Source organism: Danio rerio, chromosome 23 (genome assembly GCF_052040795.2).
Source record: "Danio rerio strain M-AB ecotype USA chromosome 23, GRCz13ab, whole genome shotgun sequence".
NCBI lineage: Eukaryota > Metazoa > Chordata > Actinopteri > Cypriniformes > Danionidae > Danio > Danio rerio.
This window is the reverse complement of record NC_141043.1, coordinates 38,481,331-38,501,228: the sequence shown is the minus strand read 5'-3', so window position 1 is coordinate 38,501,228 and position 19,898 is coordinate 38,481,331. Positions and strand designations below refer to the sequence as shown.

At 34.5% G+C, this 19,898-nt stretch overlaps 1 protein-coding gene across 6 annotated transcripts in view; it reads left to right on the top strand.

The window, feature by feature from the left end:
• Positions 1-19,898, top strand: part of cpne9 (copine family member IX) — a 112,387-nt gene that overhangs the window by 79,465 nt on the left and 13,024 nt on the right. For all 6 annotated transcript variants that reach the window (XR_015523813.1, XR_015523812.1, XR_015523811.1 and 3 more), the window contains 8 exons: positions 2,851-2,955; positions 5,314-5,355; positions 5,555-5,630; positions 8,431-8,484; positions 8,598-8,659; positions 15,845-15,891; positions 16,034-16,215; positions 16,914-17,041. Coding sequence is in view for 2 of the 6 variants with exons in the window: in XM_087307544.1 (XP_087163670.1) it covers positions 2,851-2,955; positions 5,314-5,355; positions 5,555-5,630; positions 8,431-8,484; positions 8,598-8,659; positions 15,845-15,891; positions 16,034-16,215; positions 16,914-17,041 (696 nt within the window). In the remaining 4 variants the exon portion in view is untranslated. The remainder of the gene's footprint in view (positions 1-2,850; positions 2,956-5,313; positions 5,356-5,554; positions 5,631-8,430; positions 8,485-8,597; positions 8,660-15,844; positions 15,892-16,033; positions 16,216-16,913; positions 17,042-19,898) is intronic.

Below are 19,898 nucleotides of genomic sequence, written 5' to 3'. Positions count from 1 at the left end.
CAAACTACTGCCAATTTAGTTTATTCAATTCACCTAGAGTGCAAGACTGTGGGGGAAACCGGAGCATCCGGAGTAAACCCACGCCAACATCCAACACCAGTTCTACCTGTTGAATTGGGCCAACTTGATCTGACGTTAACCTGACAAGAGGTGATGTGTAAAACACACCAAACCATCTAGCCAGACTGACACTGCCTGACAGACCGACAATGGCCTACAGCTGACCGTCCTTAGATCAGAGACGCCCAAACTAGGTCTTTGATTTGGCCCACCATCCCATCTGAGAAGAGAGGGAGATTAATGGGGAGGTGGTTGAGGCGGATCTTTGATAATTTAAATCTATATTTTGTAGTTATTTTTAATATTAGAAAATTACTTATGGACACAATTATTTAATACAGGTAGGTATGTTAACCTTCGGCCCATAGCCCTCAATCAACTTTTTGGCCCTTTACATAAAGATAAGATATAAAGTTTGTGCACCCCTGTCTTAGATAAATAAACAGCAATGGTCCTGGGCCGTATCAAAACAGGCCATATGCCTTTAATGGTTCAATCAGTATAGGGCACGCTTATACTTAAGCACACTTACACTTACAATGTCAGTATAAGGCACGCTTATGCACATCACTTTCAATAATGTTGCACACTACAATGACACTGATAAGAAGAAACTACACTGTAAAAGAAATCTGTGATTTTACTGTTTATTTCCGGCAGCTGGTGTGCCGGAAAAAAGTAAAATAACAGACATTAAATTACTGAAATTTACCGTAAAATAACAGACATTAAATTACTGAAATTTACCGTAAAATAACAGACATTAAATTACTAAAATTTACAGTAAAATAACAGACATTAAATTACTGAAATTTACAGTAAAATAACAGACATTAAATTACTGAAATTTACAGCAAAATAACAGACATTAAATTACTGATATTTATAGTAAAATAACAAATATTAAATTACTGAAATTTGCCATAAAATAACAAATATTAAATTACTGAAATTTGCCATAAAATAACAGCAATTAAATTACAGAAATTTGCTGTAAAATCAGAAGTTAAATTACAGGAATTTACTGTAAAATAACAGCAATGAAATTACAGAAATTTACCGTAAAATAACAGCCATTAATTTACTGAAATTTGCCCTAAAAAACAGATATTAATTTACAGAAATTTACCGTAAAATAACAGCCATTAATTTACTGAAATTTGCCCTAAAAAACAGACATTAAATTACAGAAATTTACCGTAAAATAACAGACATTACATTACAGTAATTTACTGTAAAATAACAACCACAAATTTACCCTAAAAACAGCAAATACATTACAGAAATGTACCATAAAATAACAGCAATTAAATTACAGAAATTTATCGTAAAATAACAGACATTACATTACAGTAATTTACTGTAAAAAACCAATCATTAAATCACCAAAATTTACCTTAAAAACAGCAAATAAATTATAGGAATTTGCTGTAAAATAACAGACATTAAATTACAGAAGTTTACCGTAAAATAACAGATTTTGTTTTTACAGTGTAGAATGAATGTGATCTTTACGACAACCCCCATCTTTCCTTTGTAGAACTAGGAAGTGTATCTAAATTGTACAACAAAATGTGATGTATTTTTGATTAGAAAAATTTAACACAGCACCCTCTAGTGTATTTTTCATCTGAAACGTCCAACAAAACATAACTGAAGCTATGTATTTGAAACAGGAAATTCTGTCAGTTTACTCATCCTTTGCTCTTTTCAAACCTGTTTGGAGAAAGCTAGAATCCTGTAACCATCGACTTCCAATGTATTTGTTTTTTCCTTTTATGGAAGTCAACTTTCTTCAAAATGTTGTGTTTAATAGAAAAAGGAAACTCATAATGGTTTATAACCACTTGAGAGTGAGCAGATAGTGAGTACATCTTTATTTTTGGGGATCACTTTAAGTCTTGGGTATCTGAATCTTTAATGCAGCTACAGAAACTCCTCAGGTTTCATTTAAAGATGTTTTTTTCTAAGAATAGTGCAAGTCCTATGGGTTTGCAACAGGTTGAGACATGGTACAGTAATTGTTTTCTTTTTATTGATTGTTCACTGTTCTTGTTTGCAGCAAGAAAATCTTAGCCAGTCACATTTGTTGAGGTTTATTATAAATCTTATTTATTTGCTGAAAAGTCCAGTTCAAAACTGTGCTGATTGACTTGTTTGCATGGTTTTATTCAGGGTAAAACATGGAATGAATTATATATTTGTGCCTGGTTAAGGTGTGGTGTTAACTATTTAACCCAAAATGAAAATTCTGTTATCATTTACCCTCTCTCCAAACCTGTGCGAGTTTCTTCTTTGCAACACAAAAAGAAGATACTTGGGAAAATGTTGCAAACCAAACAGCTGATGATTACCACTGACATTCACAGTAGGAAAAAATTACAATCAATGGTCACCATCAATGATTTGTCACCAGAAATTTTCCTTCCTCTATATTGTCTTTTATGTTTGAAACAAATGGAGGGTGAGTAAATGATGACAGGCATATTCGTTTTGGGATGAACTATCTCTTTAAAATGTCCAAGCCGAACATGAAATCCCATAAAGCATACAGTACAATTACCCCTGAGTGTAGCTCGACTGACCGAGAGAGGGTGTTATGGTAGTGTTTGAAACCCAAGAGCCTCTTCATGCCCACCATGAGCTGCTCTTGATGTAACCACTTTTATTGATATTGTGCTGTAACGGGTCGGTGTTCACTCTTTCAAGCATATTCCTTCAAAGAAAAGCATGCAGGTGTCAAAACAAGCCCTTAAGTGAGATTTCCTTTTTGATTTGCCTCTTTTGTAGGTTCACTATCTGTCACAAAACAGAGGTGATAAAGAATACTTTGAACCCTGCGTGGCAGCCCTTCACCATCCCGGTGCGAGCGCTCTGTAATGGAGACTATGACAGGTGAGGATCTTATAAACCTTGCTACATCTCTCCCTTAAAACTGCTAATACTAATTTTAGTATATATTAATTAAGGTATACTAATTACTAACTGGATTTACCTTACTACATGATGCTGGTCTCTCTATGTATATATATATATAAGTGCTGGAAAATTAATCAGGATTAATCGCATCCAAAATAAGTTTGTTTTGACATACAGTAATATACAGCACAGTATGTGTGTGCTGTGCATATTATGTATACAAAAAACATATATATGCATGCAAATATTTGAGAAATTGTTTATTTATATTTAGATATATAAAATATAAATATATATGTAAATGCTACAAATGATATTTATAAATCTATGTAGCAATTTTTATATAGTTTTATTTCTATTCGTGTGTATCACTTATATATATATATATATTTAAACCGAGCATCAGAATGGGGAAGAGAGGTGATTTAAGAGAGTTTGAACATGGCATGGTTGTTGGTGCCAGGCGGGCTGGTCTGAGTATTGCAGAAACTGCTGATCTACTGGGATTTTCACACACAACCATCTCTAGAGTTCTTCTGTGAGGTAGCTTCAACAGTAAAGTAATAAATAACATCAGTTCTTCACTTCTGGACTTTAGTGCAACAGTGAATATAAAATAATATGTAATGTAATGTGTATTTATATAGCACATTTATTGTGTATGGCCATACACCCTAAGCGCTTCACATTCATGAGGAGGGTTTCCCCACACCACCACCACTGTGCAGCATCCACCTGGATGATGCGACGGCAGCCACAGGACAACGGCGCCAGTGCGCTCACCACACACCAGCTGTTGGTGGAGTGAAGAGACAGTGATACAGTCAATTCGGTGGATGGGGATGATTGGGAGGCCATGATCGCAAGGGCAGATTGAGGGACTTTGGCCAGGACACCGGGGTTACACATCTACTCTTACGAGAAGTGCCATGGGATTTTTTTAATGACCACAGAGAGTCAGGACCTCGGTTTAACGTTTCATCCGAAAGACGGCGCCCACTGACAGTATAGTGTCCCCTTTACTTTTACCCGGGCATTAGGACTCACACAGACCACAGGTTGAGCGCCCCCTGCTGGCCACTCTAACAGCACTTCCAACAGCAACCTAGTTTTCCCATGTGGTCTCCCATCCAGGTACTGACCAGGCTCAGCCCTGCTTAGCATCAGTGAGTGACCGGTCTTGAGCTGGAGGGTGATATGGCTGTGGTACAATATACAATATAAAAAGACAAACAGCCCCTCAACTTAAAATACCCAGCAGGCAATCCCAACTTTACATGTCTCACAGTTTGCTGTGGCGATGTTGTGTAGGCATCAACTTTATAATACCTCTAGACCGCAGACATACTGACGCTTTCCGCTTCAAGCTACCTTCATGTTCTACTTTGCCGACATTTAACCAATAGCATAACTGCAACAATGATGTCACGTGGCACACATTGCTGTTTCTGTGTGAAGTCAAGAAAGGCCTCTAACTCTGTGCCACCACATAACTATAGATGTGTTAAAAAATGATGAAAATAAATATATATACGGTATATATTCGAGTCCTGATCGGGAGGTAACGTCCAATTCTGATTGGGCCGATCCGATCATCGGATCTAGACATCCTTAATATTTACTAGTTGTTCATTCAACTCAAGTGGTTTCAAACCTTTACGTGTTTCTTTGTTTTGCTGACCACAAAAGAAGATTGTGAAGAACGCTGAAAACGATTGACTTCCATTGTATATAATATAATCAAATCAAAGTTTGCAATTTGCCAATGCATTAGTAAGATCCAATTTCATGCTTGTTAACATTATTTAATGCAACATTAGTGAACTAACTCAAACTAATAATGAACAACTGGATTTTTAATAACTTACATGCGCTAATACTGTAATAAATGTATTGTTCATGTTAGTAAATACATTAATTAACATTAACTAATGAAACTTTATTGCAAATTGTGACTGAAATTCAATTTGGTAAAGATGCAGAGTTGATCCATGCATTAGATTCTTGTGTGCATTTTCTGACAGCCAGTGCATTTGTTTTATTATCTCCAAACATTTGGGATATTTTGAAAGGACGTGATTTTTTCTTGCACCGTTAAATCCCCTCAGTCTTGTGCTCTGGTGTCTAAGGTGTTTAAAGCAGCTGTGTGACTGTGGCAGTCCCAATAATCCCAGCAGTCAGCCGGAGCCAGGACGTGGGCTTTATTTTGGGCCGGCTCTGTGGACTCACCAGGCTGCCCGACATACTCTGACCTTTTGAGAAAATTCAGGCTGTCTGCTCTTAATTTTAGATATTGACTTGCTGTGCGCTTTGATTTGTTTGTAATCTCTCCAGAACGGTGAAGGTTGATGTTTACGACTGGGACAGAGACGGAAGGTACGTTTTATTTTTCATGGCTTGTCTTCGTTTCCCTTGTTGGTAATAAATATCGTGTTTACGAATGCATCAATTATCCAGAGTAACAACAAGAAGTCCAAGTCAAATTTCCATTAGCCAAAATCATTTCTTGTCAGCGTGCTCGTGCAGCGGTCATTAAATGCTCCTCGGTCAAATAAATGCTTTCATTTTTCTTCAGTCATGATTTCATCGGGGAGTTTACCACCAGCTACAGAGAGCTTTCTCGCGGACAGAGCCAGTTCAATGTTTATGAGGTAAAACACACTTTTTTTACACATTATTGTTTTGTTTTTTTTTGCACTTACTTTGACTTTTCTAAATGGAAAGGAAAAGGGTAAAAAAAAAACGAGGCTTGCAACTAATAGGTATTAAAAATGATTTTTTATTGAGATATTTTTTCTATAGAAAAAACATAGACATAGACAGAAACATAGATTTTATTTATTTTAATTTAAGTCTTTGATTTTTTTTATTTATTTTCTTTTTCATATAATTTAATTTAGTTTAGTTTTGTTTAATTTATAGTTCATTTTATTTGATTAAAAAATATGATGCTTCAGAAAGTGTTAAAGTACAACTAAATACCTGGCCTTATGTATCAACGCTGCGTACGCACAAAACCTTTGCGTACGCCAGATTTCATGCTCACGTTTGGATTTACCAATGATGAAATGGACGTGAGAATGTGCGTTGGTCCATGCCAACTTCATGTCTGGTGTATGTGCATTTCTTGTGTGTGTTTGTTTTATTTCCATTGGCGACTCCTAGAAGCAATTATATTAAATTGAACACTACAAAGTGTCTTTGAGCCGTGCAATGGCAGCTGTATATGACGGGATCATCCGCATGTCTAGCAGGTATATAAGGTTTCCATACCATACAGTTGACCAGCCAACATTAAAGCGGAATTTGCAGCGATCGCCAGTTTTCCCAATGTAATCTGAGCGATCGACTGCACGCAAATTGCAATAAAGGTGCCATCTATTTGCATATGGGAATCTGAAACATTTCCATTCAATAGATGTGCAAATAATATGTGATGCAAGATTCCTACTTGTCTTCCTTGCGATGAAGAGTAGGCAAAATCTGATAGGTAGTGAGGGAAAAAAAAGAATGAGTGCATCAGACTCTGGATTCGAACCGAGTTCATGATCGAACGTGGCAAAACATGTTGCCATGCGCTTTACGAGCTACACCACTCATGCTGCTGATAGTTGCTCTCGTTATGTTGTTTCTGTCAGTCAAATGGTGATGGTTGGGAATCACTCAACTAGCTCATTTCAACGAGGTGTGCTATTTGCACTTAGCCTTAATAGACACTACAAAATTTTACACCTTTACATTTCTATTTTCTATTTTATTCTATTTTAAATTTCCATTTCTATTTTCATTCACTCACAGTGCGATGTTCAGACCTCACTGCGTTAACCGCGTTAGCTAAACTCTCCCACTCTATTTTTTTTCTTTTGCTATTAATTCTGGAGGACAAACTTGCAAATAACAGTTTTTCTCCGGTCTATCTATGAAAGGAGCACCTCCAATTCACATTCTGTTCAAAATTTCTCTTCTTGCTTGCTTTTGCCATTACTTTTTCTTTTGGTTTTGCCAAAGTAGAGTCTTTACTGTATTTTTTAGGGGGAGTAGGCAGGGAGGGGTTTTGCGCTCGCGCACGTGCGCTCAGTTTTATGTTAAGTCAGATGTACAAAGAGAATATACGTGTTTCATACATCTGAATTTTTTACTGCGTACGCACATTTACAGCTTTTTTCCGTACGCAATGTTTTAGTATGAATTCAACACAAGTCTTCGTACATGATGCCCCAGGTCTGTCTACCTGTCTGTCTGGCTGGATAAAATTCTATTTTATATAATATTTTATATAATATACTATATATACTAATATACTATCTATTTTATATAATATACAGTATTAAAATATTGTTATTAGTTTAACATTTTCTGAAGCATGAAATAAATAAAATAAAATCGACACGGTGGCATAGTGTTCTCCACGTGATCGCTTGGGTTTCCTCCGGGTGCTCCGGTTTCTGTCTGTTTGAGATAGACAGATTTTATATTATTTTATACATTCAATTTCTTTTCGGCTTAGTCACTTAATTAATCTGGGGTCGCCACAGCGTAATGAACCGCCGACTTGAACCGATCCAGCATATGTTTTACGCAGCGGATGCCCTTCCAGTTGCAACCCCTCACTGGGAAACATCAATACACACTCATTCACACACATACACTACAGACAATTTAGCTTACCCAATTCACCTTTACCACATGTCTTTGGACTTGTGGGGGAAAGCGGAGCACCCGGATGAAACCCACGCCAGCATGGGGAGAACATGCAAACTCCACACAGAAAAGCCAACTGACCCAGCTGAGGCTCGAACCAGCGACCTTCTTGCTGTGAGGCGAACGTGCAACCCACTTCCCCATCGTGCGTAGTGTATTTATTTATTTATTATTCATTTATTTCATTTTATTTTATTATTTTTATTTAGTTTTTAATTAATTAATTAAATATTTTTTATTTCATTTCATTTTGTTTTATTTATTTATTTATTAATTTATTTATTTACTTATTTTATTTTATTTTGTTTATAATGTATACCATGATGATGGTTCAGAAAAGTGAAAGCGCAGCTAAATATCTACTTTTAGTCATAACATATTTACTACAGTATTCTGAATATTAAGCAAACAGATAAATATAAACATTAAAACACAACTAGCGGATTTTTCAATGTTAAATACAGCAGAGAAGTTGAAAGCAGCCCAACAGGCGTATGCAGGCATGCAATGTGTTGATAACCAGCTGCTTCTTCCACGCTAGGATCAATTGAACAGTTTATCTAAGATCTCTATTATTCAGAAAACGTTCCTCTGATGCCTCCAAAAATAAGTGATTGGACGACAACGTGGGCTGCATTCATCAAGTGCCAAAAACATTTCATAAAAATAAGAAAAACATATGCGGATGCTTGAGCGGTATGTCACATTCCTTTCAGCCATGCTTGACGGCTTTCTTTATGTTTCTCTCAGGTCCTGAATCCTAAGAAGAAAGGCAGGAAAAAGAAATATGTCAACTCCGGCACGGTACGTGTGAATGAATTACCTGTCAAGCGCTCTCTTCTCCTGATTTATTTTCATAATGACTTCCATTATCTCCCCTCCTCTTCGTCTCTTTTTTTCCCCTCCACTCTCTCTAGGTAACACTTTTGTCCTTCAAAGTGGAATCGGAGTACACCTTTGTGGACTTCATTCGGGGCGGGTGAGTGGCCCTTTAAAAGTCCCTGGATAAATTAGGCTGGAGAACGATGCAGATTTACAGCTTAGAGAGCAGCTGCGTGTGAAGCTTTTGTGGAATTACGGAGAGTTGATCTGATTGCCGTGCATTTCAAGACAACAGCTATGAAGCAGAGTGGATCTTATTGTCATTGAGCGTTCAGGACAGTTCACTTACCATTCATTTTCTCCAGGCTTTTACCGTGTGCATGCGTGCGTGTGTGTTGAATACTGATACTTCCTGGGGTGAAAGTGTTAATCAAATCTACTCTTGGATTTTTATTTCGCATTCGCTCTGGTTATTCTAGGCCAAAGCAAGTGATTGTTCAATAGTTTTGTAGATCAGGTTTATTATATTTTAGTACCATAACTATATATTCATCTATTCATTTTCCTTTGGCTTAGTTCCTTATTTATTAGTGGTTGCCTCAGCAGAATATACAGTTGAAGTCAGAATTAGCCCCCCTCAAATATTAAGCCCCCTGTTTTTTTTCTGTTTAACGGAGAGAAGATGTTTTTTAACACATTTCTAAACATAATAGTTTTAATAACTCATTTCTAATAACTGATTTATTTCATCTTTGCCTTGATGATAGTAAATAATATTTGACTAGATATTTTTCAAGACACTTCTATATAGCTTAAGTGACATTTAAAGGCTTACCTAGATTAATTAGGTTAACTAGGCAGGTTAAGTTATTGTATAACAGTGATTTGTTCTGTAGACTATTGAAAAATAAATAGCTTAGTTTTTTTTGTTGAAGTTTTATACTTCAGTTTTTTGTAGTTTGTACACTGTGCAATACTGTTTGCCTTAAATTATTAAGCTGAATCACATGAACCACATTGAACTTGTATTATGTAAAAATGACTTAAAACAACTTGCGTAACTTAAAAAACTTAAGTTAGATTATGAATAAATTTTAATAAGTTACTAAAACTAACTAAAAACATATGTTGTCATGGCTAATTGATCTTTTTTTTTTTTTTACTGTATAGCATTTATTGCATTGACACTTCCTCGCTATTATATTGGAGCCCACTAAATGATTTTGTTTTATAAATTATTTTTGTTAAATATTTATGAGATATTAATAAATACAAAAAGATTAATTGATACAGATTCACAGATAGAAATTGCACATTAAAATAAAATTGATATAAAAATGATGTAAAATTAACCAACACCACTAATAATAATCAAAGTAATAATAATATTAATATTAACTAGAACCTAAAGTTCGTTGACGAACTTTGATGTTGGCTTGAGAAAGCCAACGTGACTGTGCCGGGGACTCAAAGGCAGTTGGCAGGAAGCACAGCGGTTGAGAAGTGGTTGCTAGGCGGTTGCTAAGATGTTGCTAAGGCATTCCTAGGTAGTTGCTAGGGTAGGGTAGTTGCTGAGTGGTTTCTAGGCTGTTGCTAGGGTCCACTGGACTGTTAATCGGAAGGCCTCATTTACATTTTTGATCAAATCGAGAGAGAGAGAGAGAGAGAGAACTGATTTGTTCAGGTTGTTAAATGCAGATCACTATAGTATAGTTAGTATTTATAGTATATATTATAATCTGAACAAAATTACATTATAATAAATATCATATAAAGAAAAATATTAAATTAAAATACTAATGAAACAATAGCACATACATTTAGTTAATTTGTCTTTTATTTAATCAGTCTTATCAGTTTTGCAGTTAATATAGAGTACAGTCAATTTACAGTAATTTGCAGCGTTATATATATATATAGTTATAGTTATATAGTTATATACAGTTTACAGGAAGAAAATTGCATTAAATACAATATTAGGTCGTCTTCATCACGTGGTTAATTCTGAACAATGACGTTGTTTCACCCCACTGGCCACTAACACAATGTTATAATCGTAATATTTAGTTGTCATCACCTGGGTGATTTTATTTTTTTTGGGTACAGCATAGACCAAAAGCTTGGCTTTCATTGTCATTATCACAAGTGAGGAGAAGGCTTTTTTGCGGTACAGAATATTCTGTTTTGAAAGAAATATCTGAAGTAAACTTATGTTTTTGCCAACATAAAAGAGGGATAAAAAATAATCCTTATAACCCTAACCATAAATGTGTGTGTGTGTATGTATGTATATATATATATATACACACACATACACACACATACATATATATATATATATATATATACACTGTTGAAGTCAGAATTATTAACCCCCAGTTGATTTTTTTTCCCTTTTTTAAATATTTCCCAAATGGTGTTTAACAGAGCAAGGAAATTTTCACTGTATGTCTGATAATATTTTTTCTTCTTGAGAAAGTCTTATTTGTTTTATTTCGGCTAGAATAAAAGCAGTTATTAATTATTTAAAAACCATTTTTGGGACACAATTATTATCCCCTTTAAGATATTTTTTTTTTTGATAATCTACAGAACAAACCATCGTTATAAAATAACTTGCCTACCCTAACCTGCCTAGTTACCCTTATTAACCTAGTTAAGCCTTTAAATGTGACTTTAAGCTGTATAGAAGTGTCTTGAAAAATATCAAGTCAAACATTATTTAATGTCATCATGGCAAAGATAAAATAAATCAGTAATTAGAAATAGGTTTTTAAAACTATTATGCTTAGAAATGTGCTGAAACAATCTTCCCTCCATTAAACAGAAATTGGGGAAAAAATAAACAGGGGAGCTAATAATTCTGACATCAACTGTATGAATATATATATATATATATATATATATATATATATATATATATATATATATATATATATATATATATATATATATATATACAGGGCTCGAAATTAACTTTTTTACTTGGTAGCACCGGTGCTCCCAACTTCAAATATTCAGGGGCACCAAAATAAATTTAGGAGCACCAGAAAAAATGAATGAGCACCGCTGCAAATTGCTTTTTAAGGGATTTATTGTATTTTAAAACAACATCAATAGGACTGACAAAAACCAGAAACAACTATCTAACTAATGCTGCGAAGACATTGATATTTGTGTGCAATAATTCTAAAATGAATGTCTAATAATTAGGCCATAGAATATTAGTGATGATGAAAATGACAATAATAGTAACAATGAATTCCATTTCTCATTATGATACTGCCTTGAATGTGCATGAATGTAGGTTATCTGCTATAAAATGTCTGTTACTTTATGAAAAATAATTGTATAGTTTGCATCAAACAAAAATGAAGCATTGCAGTAAGAAATATTGATTTTGTACTGCTGTTTTTATATGCATGTCAATTTAATAAATAATTTTTCTGCTACAAAACAAACAAAAGATTATAATAAATAATTCAATTCAATGATGAAAGCTGCAAAGCAGTCATCAGTAAATAAATAAAAAAATAATATACACCTCAAAAAAGAATAGACAAAAGAAAGAAAGTAAAGTCTCACTTCTATCACTCTTTAAAAGTTTTGGTTTCAGTTTGTGTCAATTTAAAGGTTCAGTCTGAGATGATCTTCATTTTTCTGTGTTTGTGGAAAAGCTGGCGAGTCAGCCGACCCAATTTATGAGCAGGCAGAGCAGGATTCTTGCACTAACCATCGGCGCAATACTGGTCTTTGTTATGAGCCGCAGTTTCAGTGATCTCAGCTGGTGGATCATTATTCACCACGTGACGTGTCACGATCTCTCTCATCTACACCTCAATTTTAGGTGGGGTTTGCAAACCTGTGTGCTTTAAGTTTTTACTCTTCAGCCGTTTGCATTTCCCGTGGTCATAAAAGCTCCTTCCCTGTCATCTGACAGCGGAATACCTTGAGTGATTGACAGCTAATATGAACCAATATAGCGGCAGGGAAGAGCGATTCAGCACGTTTTTACAAAAAATCAAAACAGGTCGCACTACAACCATTATCAGCAGTTGCACTAATGCGCCCAAATATGTTATGAGGTCGCATAGATTAATTTTCAGGCGCATATGCGACCAAAATGGTCGCAATTTCAGCTTCAAATGTTGTAACAAGCACGTCTGAAATGAGCCCGAATTTCTGTAGATTCAAAACAGTCAGTCCGGATATCCCCGCCTCTTAAAGGGCCAGTACTAAATTACAAAGGGCTCAAAAATAGTCTTCTGGCGCCATCTCGTGGACACTCTGACACGCTTTGAGTCTGAATTTTACAAATTTAATATAAAAAAAATATTTATAGGAAAACTGTTATTTATAATTACACCAAATAAATATGATAATTATCTGTAATTTCAAACACATCTTTTGGCCAAATTTGAGGATTGTATACTTTTTTATATGCCCCAAATACTCGATACAATTTTTTAATTAAAAAATTTTTAATTCAAAAACTACAAATCTTATCAGGATGAGGACATACAGCAACCATCTCATGGGCAGTAGGCAGCTTTTGACCAAATTTGGGGCTTGTAGCATCTAAGCCCTGGGAGGAGAAGCGATTGCTTTTTTAAGTCAGAAGCCGGAATAATAATAAGAATAATAATAAGAATAAGTTTAAGTAGCATTACAGTATGTTGGCTTTCTCAAGCCAACATAATAATACATTCTTATCATAAGTAAAGTAAACTGGACATGTTAAATTAATCATTATTTAATAATAATACTACTACTAATAATTACTATTATTATAATAATGTATTATTATTATAAATATTTTTATTTATTTATTTATTTTTAATAATAAATGCAATTTGCTCTTTTAAACGTATAGATTATGATAAAACTAATATAAAACTGACCAGGACACCAGAAATAATAATAATAATAATAATAATAATTATTATTATTATTATTTTTGATCTTTCGTACATATTATAGATTGATAAAACTAATATAAAACTAACCAGGACACCACCAATAATAATAATAATAATAATAATAATTTTATTAATTTCTCAAAGTGTTTTTGTGGTTTTGTTATTTTTCTATTTTATTATTTATTATTTCTAAACTAATCTAAATGAACAATACTAATATTTTACTGGCAACTAGCTTAGTAAAATCTTTTATTTGAGTTAACTAAAATTCGTTTGGATTTAATAAACTTGTGGCCTTCATCTTTAAAATTAGGCCTTCAGTTTAATGTTTTTAACATGATAAAGCAAAAAGCAAAAATATGTTACTGTCCCCATTGGAGACATTCAAGCTGAAGTTAAACCTTCATGTTTTCAGTCTGTTGCTGTTTGTTAATCCTTTTGACAGTTTTAATAAATTGTGAACACTTTTTATATTGTACATCACACACATTTCAAGACAACTGAAATCATGGCAGAGATTCAGTGGACCAGTTTATCATCCCATATGCTGGTCTATAATTAATTACAAGACCTTTAATTAAGCTGTGATTAAGACTTGATAAAACACATATGCTTGTCTATTTTAAACAAGAAAAACAGGAATATTTATTGATTGATTTTTCTGTCCTTAAGACTCACAATTTATTTACAGACTTTCTTTTTTGTGTATTTTTATACACAGTGGCAGTCCACATCAAATGTCTATTATATTTAAAAGTATTAGTATTTAGACGATTCGAATAGGAAAAAGTTTTGTTATGAATGAATGGAAATATTTGGATTATAATGTTTATGTTCTGGACTATTTCTAGGTTATGAATCAAACGTGTGGCATTGGGCATGTCAACTCCTTTGTAGTAAAGGTCAGATGTCCTGCTTGCTTTGAAGCATGGATAATATAAATCCGGTTTTGTTCATGTCTGCTGAAGTGCTGCTGTCATTTAACAAAAAGGGAGGCAAAGGGAATACTAACATTTTGTGGATTTATTTTTTTATATAAAATATTTTGTTGATTATATCTGTAATGGGGAGAAATGTGCAATGAAATTAGTATTTTAACTTACTAGTCAAAAGTTCGGAGTTGGTAGGATTTTAATAATATTTCCTGAAAACAGTTTGCTCATTAACTCTGCATTTATTTAAACAAATTACAGCAAAATCAGTAATATTACTTTCAGTTAAATTAAACATTTGAATGCATCTAAAAATATATTATTTAAAAGTAATTAGATTTTTTTTATTATAACAACTACACATTTTCTACAAATTACAACAGATTTTTATTATAACAAGTAAAAAATAATGTAATAATAATAATAATAATAATAAAAAAATTTTGTTATTGCAGTCTGATATACTGATTTGCTGCTCAAGAAACATTTATTATTAGCGCTCAAAACAGTTTTTCAGGAAACAATCATTTTTTCAGGATTATTTTGAAATACTGAGGAAAAAATGCCTATTCTTTTGATTTTAAACAATTTAATGAACTGCTGAATTAAAGGATTAAAACAAACAGACAAACAAAGAAAATCGTTCTGATACAAAACGTTTAATCACACTTACTGCAGGCAGTGTCCACGTGAGCACAGGTAATATTTTTAAAACCTCAGCTTTTTTAATGCTGTTTGGCCATTTGTCCACACACAAGAGCAGTATCTGGTCACGGAATCTGAAATGGTCAGTGGACGATTGAGGATTCTTTTTTTAGTTTAATTCTGTTTTTATTGATGCGTATTAGTCCGAGTTACAGCATCGAATACAGAGAATGAGTAAGACATCAATTGTTTCAATCTATCAGCCGAAAACAAAATTAGTTCACATTTTCTTCCTCTCACTGTCGCCTCACAGCAAGAAGGTTGCTGGTTTGAGTCCCGTCTGCGTCCCCCACAGTCCAAAGGCATACGCTATAAATGAATTGGATCAACTAAATTGACCGTAATGTGTGAATGAGTGTGTATGGATGTTTTCCAGTACTGGGTTGCAGCTGAAAGGGGAGTAAAGCTTTTGCTGAAGTTGGCAGTTCATTCCGCTGTGGTGACCCCTGATGAATAAAGGGACTAAGCCAAAGGAAAATGAGTGAATGATTAATAAAAAGATATATAATAAGATAATGATAAGATAAATAAAATATGTAAATGCATAAGTACAAATATGCATAAGTACAGTAGAAAAAATAAAGTAAAATAAAGAAAAAGTCATTGGATCAATTTATAACTAAACTGATGTTTTTTTCTAAATACAGCATTTACAAAAATACCTGTGTACCTGTGAACATGGCTTTAGTCATGAAAAACAGCTAGTCATGTCAGAAATCAATTTGTTCTGCATAAACATTGTTGGTCGCAACCTTTGACTGTGACTCTTTTCAATGTTGTAAACAGAACACAGCTCAACTTCACTGTAGCCATAGACTTCACCGCGTCTAATGGTAAGAGCATCTTCGCTGACTGAAAAACAGCAGCTGTGTTTATGTGGCATGCAACAGTCAACTTGAGATTTTGTGACACTTTTTGTAATTGACACGAATGCACCGGTGTCTGAGCTTTGTATTGATTGCTACCTGAACGCAGGAAACCCATCCCAGCCGACGTCGCTTCACTACATGAACCCGTATCAGCTGAATGCGTACGCCATGGCCCTCAAAGCCGTGGGGGAAATCATCCAGGATTATGACAGTGACAAACTCTTCCCTGCCTACGGCTTTGGAGCCAAACTCCCTCCTGATGGCAAGATCTCTCATGCTTTTCCCTTGGTGAGTAACAACTCTAAAAGAGCCATCATTAAAACCACACACATACACAATGACATGACAGTAATTTTTGCACTGTTAAAGGGTTAGTTCACTAAAAAATGACTATTCTAGTGTTTCCCACCCCTGTTCTTGAATGCACACCAACAGTAGGCATTTTCCACCTTTCCCTAATGAAACACACCTGAATCAACTGATCAGAACATTAGAAGAGACTCCAAAACCTGAAATGAATGAGTTAGGTAGGGAGACATCCAAAATATGTACTGTTGGTGTGCCTTCAGGAATAGGGTTGGGAAACACTGGACTATTCTGTTATCATATTTTGACTCTTTTATGATTGCAAACCTGTATGCTTATTTACTCTTAGAAAATGTTTCTATATATTCATTTTTTTGCTCTTATTTTTTCTTTAATTATTATTATTAAGTGTAACAAACCATGGTAGAATTTTCATTTTTCTTTGCACTATTACTTTAAACCTTAATCCGCATAGACATGAGATTCATTATTAATGCTAAACTGTGGCGTCTTAAATTTCCAGCATTGGACACAGCATCCAACACTATAAAATATGCCTCAGCCGAGTATGAATAAGTCAGAGACGAGACGCGAGTTATTCCTCATGTGTAATATATGAACTTATGGAGCTCTCCTCCACTGCCTATGTGTGTGTGTCTGTGTGTATTCTGTTCTCGCAGAACTCGGACTGTGAAAATGCGAACTGCGTCGGCATTGAAGGTGTGCTGGAGGCATATTACGACTGTCTGCGGAAAGTGCAGCTCTACGGCCCCACCAACTTTGCCCCTGTCATCAACCAGGTGGCCCAGTAAGCCAAAACCGTCCTGCAATTGACACGAGGTTGCGCTCTCTCTCTCTGTGTCTCTCTGTCTCTCTCCTCTGCTCTTTTTTCAGTCTCCCTCGCGAGCTGAACTCCTCCTTGTCACTCTCCACTTGTTATTCACTGTAAAGCCTGTCCTCTCTCCACACAAATGCACTTACGCACACATAAGACTCCCCCAGAATCCTGCGCTTGACTAACACTTCACTCAGCGGATGAAGTCCAGGTCTGCTGTTTGCCACGCAGAAAGAATTTTTAAAGGAGTCGTGACATGTGGAATCAAAGTTTGCTTGATCTTTCGATATATGAGAGAGCTTTGTTCCAGTAGAACATCCTTCAAGTTTCAATGCATACAATGTATTCTTAGTTGGAAAACAACGCTTTTATTTAATCAAGCTGTAAAAACGACTCGTTTGCCAATAAGGTAGAATGTGATGTCACAGTAGTACATTGACTTCCCCTTCAACGTGCACACTCCTCCCACTGCTATTTAGTTATTCAGTAATGGACACTTTGTATTTTCAAGCGTTGTTGCATCATGACAAAATTAAAAAAATAATAGTAACACTTACGTCAGGTTTGGTCACAAGTCATGCTATTAAGTACTGGCTTATTACCTGCCTATTATTAAGACATTACATATTCATTATTAGTTATCAAGTATGATGTTATTCTGCATCCCCAATCTATCCTAAAACCTAAGCACTATTTTTACATTACTAACTATTACCAAACAGCTAATGAGTGATTTATTAGTAATTTTAGTAGTAGTGTTAGATAAAGAGCCCCTATTTTGCATTATAAAAGGTCATATTTTGGTTTTGGGGGTCTCCAGCAACAGGCTGATATGCATGCATGGTCAAGAAACACATTTATTGTCTTATAATTTGCATTTATTTTAATTTATTATTTCAACAACCCCAATATGATTCGTTCAGCGATTTATTTGTCCCCAAATCCCTCCTTTGTGTGAAGCTAATCTGCTGTGATTGGTCCGATGACCCAGTCTGTTGTGATTGGTCGACTGGCTTTGAGTATGTGTGAGCACAATGCAGGAATGCAATAAAGCAATGCAGTCAAACACCAGCATATTACTGTACTCTTAATGCTAACTTCAAGTGATAACAATGACGCACATTCAGTATTAATCTACACAGTTGAACTACTTTAAAAATTGACCACGCTGCGCATGTGTAGCTGATGGTGGCCACAGCAAAAACAAATGGCAGAGGATCGCTAGTTCAGAAATGCATTTAAAGCAGTAAAGGAAGAAGCACATGTCGCGTTTTCAGCATGGTTTTGGTTGCAATATGTGAATAGCCCTATAAAGATTTAACCTGAGAGATACAAGAAATGGATAAGTGACTACAAGCCGTGCGAAGCGATTACAGGTTACAACACACTATTAAATACATATTTTAGAAACTACACGAAACAAAATGAAATCAAAGTCAAAATTTAGCAAAAGCTGTGATTGTTAGAATCAGAATTAACTTTTTTGCCAAGTGTGCATATATATATATATATATATATATATATATATATATATATATATATATATATATATATATATATATATATATATATTTATATATAGATATATATAGATATATATATATAGATATAGATGTGATATCAACTCACATAAAATTATTTTATTTTATAATTGTTAGATATTTGTAAACCTTTTTTAATGGTTTACAGAAGCTCAGTGTATATACAAACCAGCACAAGAGAGCAGAAAAGACATGTAAATAAATGGGAAGTAAAGTAAAGAATAAAATTATATATTATAAAATTATATACACATCTGAAGTCAAAATTATTAGTCCTCCTGAGAATTTGTGTGGTTTTCCCCTAAAAATAATTACCACATGATGTTTAAGTGAGTGGTGACACAGTGGCGCAGTAGGTAGAGCTGTCGCCTCACAGCAAGAAAGTTGCTGGTTCAATTGGCGTTTCTGTGTGGAGTTTGCATGTTCTGCGTTCGCGTGGGTTTCCTCCGGGTGCTCCGGTTTCCCCCACAGTCCAAAGACATGCTACAGGTAAATTGGGTAGGCTAAATTGTCGTAGTGTATGAGTGTGAATGAGTTTGTATGGATGTTTCCAGAGATGGGTTGCTGCCGGAAGGGCTTCCGCTGCTAAAAATGGGCTGGATTAGTTGGCGGTTCATTCTGCTGTGGCGACCCCGGATTAATAAAGGGACTAAGCCAAAAAGAAAATGAATGAAGGTTTAAGTGGAATTTTTCACAGTATTTCCTAAAATATTTTTTCTTCTAGTGAAAGTCTCATTTGTTATATTTCGGCTAGAATAAAAGCAGTTTTAATTTTTTAATACCCTATTAAGGTCAATATTATTAGCCCTTTTAAGCAATATTTTTTTTCGATTGGCTGCAAAACAAACCATCATTATACAATGAGTTGCCTAAGCACCCTAACTTGCCTAATTATTTAGTTAAGCCTTTAAATATCACTTTAAGCTGAATACTATCTTGTAAATCTTTACTAATATGTAGTAAAATATGTTGTACTGTCATCATGGCAAAGATAAAAGAAATAAATTTTTAGAAAGGAGTTATTAAAACTATTATGTTTAGAAATGTGTAGAAAAAATCTTTCTGTTAAGCAGTAATTCAGGGGGCTAATAAATCTGACTTCAACTCTTTATATACTGTATATATTATATTTTTTTATATAAATAAATATATGAGAGGAACATCTGTGCTTCTGATCCTTCAAAGGCTGTTCTGATTTATTAAAGTCTGCCAGGTTTGTTGTATCATGTCGGTAGTTCAGTGATACAGATAGTGACGATTCTTTCTGGCCAATCACTGATCTGCAGCTT